This window comes from Charadrius vociferus, unplaced genomic scaffold, assembly GCF_000708025.1.
Source record: "Charadrius vociferus isolate BGI_N301 unplaced genomic scaffold, ASM70802v2 scaffold990, whole genome shotgun sequence".
Lineage (NCBI taxonomy): Eukaryota > Metazoa > Chordata > Aves > Charadriiformes > Charadriidae > Charadrius > Charadrius vociferus.
In genome coordinates, this window is record NW_009646520.1 from 62,108 (window position 1) to 71,759 (window position 9,652).

General features: G+C 45.6%; 1 protein-coding gene across 1 annotated transcript in view; it reads right to left on the bottom strand.

The window, feature by feature from the left end:
• Positions 1–727, bottom strand: part of LOC104286566 (carbonic anhydrase 9-like) — a gene marked incomplete at its 5' end in the record, with an annotated part of 4,572 nt that extends 3,845 nt beyond the window's left edge. Inside the window, 2 exon segments of the mRNA XM_009885180.1 lie at positions 555–590; positions 593–727. Of these exon segments, the coding sequence (XP_009883482.1) occupies positions 555–590; positions 593–727 (171 nt within the window).
• Between the last annotated feature and the right edge of the window lie 8,925 nt (positions 728–9,652).

The following is a 9,652-nucleotide window of genomic DNA, read 5'->3' on the forward strand; positions in this document are numbered from 1 at the left end:
CCCCCCCCCCCCCCCCCCCCCCCCGGGAATTTATCTGCTTTTACATTTCTTTTGTATATCTAAATCAGTACATTCCTTTTACTAGTTACTAGAGTCATTTTCAGGCCCTTGCAAAAGCTTACACAGTATATATACTTTATATTACAAAAAGGAGTAACTCTACAAATATCTTAGTAGACTTGCAAATTTTTATTTATGGCTTTTCATAAAGCAGACCAGCAGCTGCCGGAATAAAAAAACACAGAAGCACGTGAGAAAGTACTCTCTCCCCCCGCCATGAAAATGCTCTGACTTCTTTTCTGAACACCAAGCAACACCAGATTCCAGGGTGTCTAAAATAGCAACTAGTTTAACTCTACAGGCACGGTAGGGCAGGAGGCAATAACATAAAGCTCTGTGCATGCACTGCGTGGCTGATCCAACCTGTTGAGTTTGCTGTATACACAGGACAGCTCTATCTCACTAGCTACCAGGGCAAGGTACCCATTTCCTTCCCACTCACCGCACCACAGCTGGGGATGGTGGTCCTAGTTGCTACTGCCTTTGCACCAAACCTGTGTACCCTCTGTTCCTCAACTTGAGCTTCTCATTGGCAGGCTGTAGCCAGAGAGCTGGATCAGCCACAGCTGGGGGCTAAAGATGGTCCTGGCTGTGTTAATGTTGATGGGTGACTGAATGGTGCCCACGCGGGCCGGGTAGTCCACACCCCAGCGCTCCCAGTCTGGTACTGGGAGGGAGCGCCAGTGAGACCACCCAGGCAAGGAGCCTGCCAGAAAGGAGGTTTGGTGGGTAGTGGGGAAGGGCACTGGCCAGGGAACAATCCATGCACGCAAATTTAGCTTGGGAGCAGCTCTGTGCCACCATGTAACTGCATGCAGCTGTATCAGGAAAGGTCTTGGAGAGTGGTGAGCTGCCAGGAAGGTCTATTTTAGGGGTGTTTGGGAAGAGTGTAAGAAGATCATTTACAAATGGACTTGGCAGGCTGAGGAGCTGCTGCCCTGCAGCTCATCATATGCTTGCTGCCTTGCACAGCCTGGCCTCTGGCAGGTATCTACCTACCACTTTGCCTGCTCTGCTACCTGAGCCCCACGAGCGAGGTGCCACAGTGCTGCTGTTACCTGAAAAAGAGGTCTAAGTCCCAATTCTCCCGAAACACAGAGACTATGTTTAGAGAGGAGACATTGCTTTATTCTGGCCGGGGTGCACGGTGGAATATTTCCACAAATCATGCACACCCCATGCTGGCTTTCTTGTCGTATTTATACACAAAACTTGCAAGGTAGCACACTCCTAGTTACAATGATTGGTTAGTAATTTACATATGATTATAATATTGGTTATGTCATTCTCCTCAGTTACTGCGCCTGTGCAAGGGAAGTGTCTTCACCTGGGCAAGGGTCTTCTTGGCCTATGGGCATGATTTTTAGTATTATAACGAAGGTAGTTCAGTTTAGGACACCCAGAATTTTCACTTTTCTGCCAAGTTGGCTAGGCCTTTCAAAACATGGTAGATAAGTAACATCCTCAAGGTTCGTATGCTCATCTGTTCCAGGATGTTTCACTTCAAAGAACGACAACAATACTTGCTTTCCTTGATTAGGCGTTCTTTCTCATATGACTCAAGGATAGAATTCTCATTATCCATGAGAATGTCTCAAAAAGTTCATCTACTAATTAGCCCAGATACTTGTGAAGAAACATTCCCAAGGCCGACCATCTGGCCAAGTATGTAACAAAATGGTCGTACACAAGACCCTGTATCAGAAATGCATCTAATGCCAATAGTTAACAGGCCTAACTAACTTTAATGCTAACAACTTTAATACTAAGAAAAATGGCTAAGTTTCTAACTACAAGACAACATTGCTGGGATCATGTGAGTCCACAGCCACAGGTCTGACTGGTTCCCAGCTGTAGCTGTGCTGGTACAGCCTTGCAAAAGGCCAGCTCACATGGCTGGGGTGACTGCTTAAATTGCTGCTTCCCTGCAGCACCATAGCTGGGATAAGCATGGCTGATGCCCCCAAAACCTCCGCTCGCACCACAGGGGCTGCTTCTAGTACACCTTGGGCCAATGTAAGCCCAGGTTCACCTCGCCAGCCCCTCATAGGACTCCTGTAAAGACTGGGTGGGCACCTAGCAGGTCCGAGCCAGCCCCTGGTCCCAAGCAGAGTGATGGTGCCAGGGCCTGGCCCACCACTGTGGTGGGAAGGAGTACATTTATGCTCGAGCTGCAGTGATGCCCATCACAAGTACTGTGGAACAGCTCCCCAAGCCATGGTGGGAGAGCAGGGCCAGGCAGGATGGGGAGGGTGGGGGACAGAGGGAAGAGGTGAGGATGCAAGCTAATCCCTGAGCAGGTCAAAGTACCAGCACAGGCTGCAAGACCAGCCTGGAGAGCCCAGCCTGCTTCCCAGTTTGGCATAGGATCAGGCAAGTGCCCATTCAGGGAGGAGCTGTCCTGAGGGGCATCCCCCCCCCACACCCAAGGGGCGCTTGGTGCAGCTGCTGCTTCCTGTTCAAATCAGAGCAACCCCCAGCTCTTCAGCCCATCTGTGCCCAGGTTCGGACACTGCTGAGTTGGCAGGGTCAGGCAGGAGGGAAGGGAAAGCCACAGAGTGTGCACAAGAGCCCTGTAATCATTAACTACAGTTGGCTCAGGCCCAGGATCTGACAGGTGATAGGAAAAAAGCAGGAGTAACTACAGGATATTTACCTTCATAGCTCCAGTGACTGTGGTCAGGATCTTGAAAAAGGAGAAAAAAAACCCCACATGAATGGAAGGGAAATGTTAGCAGCAAACAGACCTCTGCAAGGCCAGTGCTCCCGGCCCCGGCAGCAGGTCCCTGGTCTCCCACTACACCTCTCTGCCTTCAATCCCTCTCCCTGCCTTTGCTTTCCCACTCCTCCCCCTGCTCTGGTGAGGGCAATGCTCCCAGAGGACACTGCCTCCTCTGAGCAGGGCCAGGTTTCCTGCACACTTCAGCGAGAGGGGAAACCCCAGGGCTTGTTGTAGAGAAAGTTAGTTGAAACTTAGAGCTAGCAGCTTAAACATTAATAGTAAATAGAGTAGACAAAGCCTATAGATCATGACATATGAACTGTAACAACTGTATTACAAATGCTGAATAGCTAACTACAGAATCGGCCAAAACCAACCTAAGAGGATGTGATATTGTATAAGAAGATGACCACTTAGTAACCGCTTAGTAATGAAACAGCAAACAAATTGAACCAATAAAAAAGCAAAAGACCCCAGACCTTAATATTACCGTTGGTCTGAACTATCACATGAGGGGTGGGGAACTTAGACTGTAAGGGTATACTTGCCCAGGGATTTCTTTGTTCGGGGTCCCTCTTCAGAGGCACCCAGCTCGAGCTGTAATGCTATTAATAAAAAGTACTTTCATAACGGAATCTGTCTTTTGGCTTATGGGGAAACCTAGAGTAAAACCCTGTTATGGTGGCTGGCATGCATAATTTCCATAACAGTTTGGCGACCCAGGTGGGACTCTAGGCAAGCACTGATGGATGTCAAACTCTCTCGTCTCCAAATGTCCAATTGACAGCATCGGGTGAATTCACCTGGGAACTTTGGAGACAGGACATGCCAACTGGTGAGTGTTAAAATTCTGCTACTAAATTCTAAGCATCAGTGTATGCTAAAATTCCACTACCATATTCTAAGTATTTTGAGTCTGAGTGGGTTCGAGTCTGTTGCGTTAAAGGAGCAAAGTAGTTTTGGCAGAAAATAAACCCCCTTGTGTTCTAACACTCCTCACTGAGGTGGGAGGGTAGGTGCGGATAGGTTTAAATTCTGAGTGATGCCCAATCCACCACTATCGGTCCAGGCACGTTTAATATATTAAACTGCACCTTCAGCCTAGTCGTGCTCATGAACTAGCACAGCCGCTCTTTGGTCGCGTTCAATGAGAAACCCAAATGACTAGCTGCCTACACAGGGCAGTTTATTTAAACAACAGATACACAAGTTCTTTTGGATTGCCGGTGATAGTGACTGTCTGCAAAGCACGTACAAATGCTGAAGATGTCAGTAATATAGCTTGGTCACAAAAGCGCTAAGTTATAAAACAACTCTATAGAGATTTTTAAGTTTCCCGGGGAAGCACTTGGTATAGCCAAGTGTTTGAATCTTACTCACAAGTGTCCTTATGGGGGGGAAGAGAGGCCCAGCCCATCGACTGATCCCAGAAGTCAAAGCAGTCAGTGATGGAGTTCTCTTTGACTTGTTCACGATGGTGTCTTCCCTAACATCCCTCCTTTCTTGGGCCATTTTTACACTAATTTTTATCTTCAAGGTGGAGTTTGAGTGACTCTAGTCATAAATACTTTCATTCAGCATTTTGTCAAAAAGTGACAAACTGTTGGCTCAGGGTAACAAGTAGGCAGCTTATCAGTTCCATAGTACCATCTCGTTCCCATATTTGCTGTATTATCACAGGGCTTGGCCATGGAATCTCCACCCCATTCCACTCCCCATGTTGCTTTGCAAGCAATATTGTACAGTGAATCGCAGATGTAGCAGATTCTTCGCATGCTGTATTATTGATCATTTTAGTAATTATTCCACATATTCCACCCCGTGACTATAGTCACTCAAGCTCCACAATATTCAAAGCTGATTGGGAATATCACATGTGCTTTTGTGGTGAGGGTTATCAAGTACAAATACATCTTGCGGAGCGATCAAGCAAGTTAAGCTTTTCATCATAATTTAGAGTTTAACATACAAAGCAATTGTCAAAGCAAAGCACAATGCAGTGAGTACTAGTAAAATAACCACAGGATGGACCATCTTGTTAAAGATTCTTGTAGCTGTTGGCAACCATCCAAAAAAAGTGTCCCACCATTCATGTCTTCCGTCTTTTTTTACTCTTTACAACACTTGGCGTATCTCTTTGACGTCATGATGGACAGTAATGAGAGTTCTTTGTCCATCTTCTTGGGCCTCTTTCAACAACCGCTTCAAGTCATGTTGTAACAGCTTCTTCACCAAGGTGAGATTCATTCTGATAGGGGTAAGTAATAAATCACGAATCAGCATGTAGTTAGACTGTAGCAATTGATAAGATGTATAACGTTAGTAAAGTTACAAACACAAAGATTTGAGTGATTACTTGTATCTACACTAACATCATCTACGAACACAAAATTACAAGGGGTTCTCACACAAACACATCTTTTTCCAGTATATACAAGTACAGTCTCAGGTTTTTTGTTGGGGTGTATTTCAAATGTTCAGATGTTTTGTTCTGTATCGAGGCAGATGCCTTGGGCTTTGATGGTGTTATTTTCACAGATAAACCTTTGTTGTTCTTGCACAATGCATGCATCAACATCAACAGTTTGCCATTTACTTCCATTTTGCTGGGCCCATACTCTATGCTCTATGGGATAGAGTCTACCCTAGAAACCTTTTGATTTTATATCTTTCCTTAATGTGCGAACAATGCTGTATTTTTGATCATTTTAGTAATTATTCCACAGAGTCCCACTTCAGAAGAGCGCTAGGAGAGGTGTGCATGGCCTGATCAGTGTAAGGCGCACAAACTTGGCATACAGATATGGGGAATGTACCCGGCACAGAGAAGGGGACGCCCTTAGCCAAGGTACTAGAAAATTGGAGGAAAACAGATGGCACTGCAGATCTATCAAAAAAACCACCCCAACAAACCAAACAAAAAACAATAGAGCAATAGCATTGTGTATGGAAGACTGGCCAGCACTTAGAGGAGTGGGGGTATGGCCCCACAAAGGATTCTTCAAATTAAAGAAATTGGCTACGCTTTGGAAAATTTTGGAACATGAAAAACCTCAGCAAATAGATTATTGGTATGTATGGGATAATTGGGCATATAGCCACCATAAAGAGGATGGTCAAATACGAGTACGAAAACCTCAAGGAAGAACTTTAGCTGCAGCAATTGTAATTTAGCCGAGGCATCTGCAGAGCTGGTCTCTGCACCACCCTACACTCCTCCCTCTGTATTGTCCCCCTCAATTGCCTCTCCTGTCCCCACTGCTTCTGCTGTATTCCCTAATCCTCTTGTAATGCAAGCAGTGGTGGGTAGGTGTGGGAGTGTGTGTGTGTGTGAGTGAAATGTTCCTCCCCCACCTCCAGTTTTACATGTATACACCCATCACCCCTGGAAGCCCAGGGATTTGGTTATGTGGGGAAATCAAATGCCCAGGTTAAAGGAAGATTCAGGTTGATGTGCATCATTATTTTCCAGTATTTGTTCGGGATATAATCCATCCTGGGCCAATGTTAACCTGTTATTGAGACAGTTATTCCATCCAGACAGAAAGATAAGATAATTGAAAAGAACGTGGAATTAACCCTACAGGCAGGGGGAAATTGAACTGCCTGGCCTCAGGTTGATTCTAATTGGAATTATAATAATCAAACAGATAGAGATAATTGCCGGACAGTGTTTAGAAATCTGATAAATGTGATTAGAGTTTGCGAGGTGATAAGAGTAAATGGTACTTAAATACTGGAATGTAGACAGAGATCAGAGGAACACCCCAGCAACTACTGGGGAAGATTGCGACAGGTTTTGTTGACATATGGTGGAATGGCTCTCCAGAATTTTAATAATGAATTGGCAGCAAGTGTGTTTGTGGACTGAGCCACCTCTGACACCTGTAAGGATCACGTGCTGGGATGGCAAGGAGAAAATTACCTGGAAGTCCTATGCTTGTACAATATGTAGATGATTTGTTACTTGCCAGCAGGACATACAAAGATTGCTTAAAAGATACTATTTGTCTATGTACTGCTTTAGCAGAAAAAAGTCACAGTACATCTCTTTCTAAGCTTCAGCTGTGTCAGCAGAAAGTAAAATATTTAGAATTAATATTAACAGAAGGATGAGGATTAATAGACCCAGAACAGGTCCAGACTATTGTAGAAATACTTCAACTGGTAACAAAGAACAACTGTGAGGATTTTTAGGTGCGGTAAGATACTGCAGACCCTGGATACCGGTGCTAGAAGAGTTAAGTAAGCCACTGACAGAAGCTACAAAGGCAGAGGAAGTGGAGCCTATATGTTGAGATCCAGAGAGAGAAAAGGCTTTCCAAGCTATAAAAGCTTTAAATTCTGCTCCAACACCGGGATTGCCAGATTACTGAGTCCTTTGAACTATTTGTGCATGAGAACAAAGGAGTAACCAGCGGAGTCCTTACTCAAAAGCTAGAGTCACATCACCGCCCAGTGGCTTATTACTCAACTCAACACGCAGACCCACCATCATAACAGGAATGGCCTGGTGACCACTCTCATTATGTATGTTGTTAAAACAAGGATAGACAGCAGCTAGGCTACCTGAAGGGAGGCTTCCAAGGACCAGTGATGAACAAGTGTTCTAGTAAGTATATTTTCCATTACAGAGGTGGGAAAGTTAGCAGGAGCTGGCAAAAGTATACACCTTGCTAACATTCATTGAAGGAGTGAGGTCAGCCTCACAAGTATTACATGGGAAACCCAGCACATCCCCATAGCAAATGCTCCATTACACTGTACATTACCGTGCTTGTAACGTCAGCCCCCTGCAAGCCCTCCACTGCTGCAGTGCATAGCTTATCTCCAGCAAATAAACAACTTGCAGTGCCTAAGGGTAGGAGGTGAGAGTGTTAATTAGCTTGTTGATGTCCCCTGATTTTCCAGGATAACAGTTCCTAATTTCAGAATAACCCCAGCACCTGTGTTATGGGTCTCAAGACGCAGTCTGGCCAGATCCTGGTCTGCTCTTCTCTATAACCAAACTGTAGGAAGCAAGTAGCCAGAGGAACTGGTTGGCCTGGGAGAAAGAGAAACAACATCTCAATGAATAAGAAATAGGCAAAGTTGAGGATCTTGTCTGTAATTTACAGAAAGTTGTGAAATGCCTCCTGGTAAACATTTCCCCAAAACTGCAAACTCCATACCCCTAGAAACCAAACATGTTTCACTACTGAGAAGGTATTCAATGCTGGTTAGAGCTACTCAGGCAGATCACTGGCATCAGGATACTTTGTCCTGCATGGTGACTTTTTCTTCCTTAAGAGTTTCTCCAAAAAGAGAAATGGCCTAACAAAGCCTCTTCTGGGGCCATAAGACCACAAGCCAGATATCTAAAGGAAAGGGAATTCATGGGACAGCAAGTCTGAATAAACATAACAACTGAATAAACATAACAACTTTGAATTCCTGTGACATTGTCTTATTGGCCTACAGCAGTTGAAACAAAATAGGAAGTACCTGGGATGGGGGGTAGGATACCCCCATGGCAGAACAAGCAGAGGAGTTTGCGTTTATAGACTGACAGCTGCAAAAAGACTCACTAGACTGTTCTGCCTGGCTATGCATCACCTTACCTAATCACCCCTGGCACTGAGCCCAGTGGCTTGTGTGTGATTAAAGCTTCGCTTCTGGGAAACACATAGTTTGATCAGAAACCTTCAAACAACAGAGCTCCAAAAACTTAGGGGGACTTAGGATTTCCCTTAGGAATCTCCTCCGATGGATGTTGAAATAACATGCTTCATATCTGTTTTTCATTAGTCTGACCATAACACCAAGCCATTGGTTCTCGTTCTGCCTTGCTGTTAGTTCAGGATTCTGAACAGTCCCTGTGTATTTTCCCATATCCTAAGCAAAGAACCTTTCAATAGCCACCTTGATAAACTAATCAAACGAAGCCCTTAAATTTTTCTCTGGATGGCATTTTCCCAGCCTTAGAGCAGTCTGTAATTTTTTCCTGTGCCCTCTCCAATTTTCCATCAGCTATTTCAAAGATGTAAACACCAGAACAGGACCCTTTACGTCAGTTTCAGCCTCACCAAAACTGCTCATGGAGGAAGAATCCCTTCCCTGTTCCCAATTACTGGTCCAGGATTGTCCTGGTTCCATGAGGGATGGGGTTAATTTCCCCAAGGATGCGGCAGGGGACACAGGTATTCCATACCATGTAAGCCATGCCCAGGCGATATGGAGGAGCTGGCCGGGGGAGGGGGCAGGAAGTCGACGCTTGGAGCGGGCTGGGGCGGTCCAGGTCCAGTCGGAGGGGCACACCCTGCTGATTTTAGCAGTCTCCAACTTACTGCCTCGTTTCGTGGAGGGCAGCGGGTCCCATCCAGACGGAGGACTCTTGAAGCAAAGGTGGAGAAAGGAAAAGTTGATAATGTGATAAAACTGAATTACGTGTGGCAGCTGACAATTTCTGTGCACGTAACCTGGGTAAGAAAATTGACTTTTAAGTATTACCCAGGCGGGAGAGCGGAACTGAAAGTGCGTGAATGAGACGCAGGATGACCTGCGAAGTGAGTGTGGAGCCCTTATAACTGCAGTTCTGTTTCTCCGCGAGGAGACAAGCTGGTGAAGGGGCGAAGAGAAAGGGTTTCCAGGTGGACGGAGTCCCGCAGGAAACAGATAATGGGAAACAGGCCTAGTAAAAGGGATCTGAGGATCAGGGTTCAAGCATTCCACCTGACAGTCATTTAGGGGTGATGCTCGGGAATTGGGGGCAGGGTTGCACCCAGGGAAAAGATAAGCCTAGTGCTTGAGGCTGGGATATTTTTTGTGGACACAACCCAGCTGAGAGGAAGTGGATGGGGGAAAGGCATGGCTTTGGGATCTGGTGGCCCA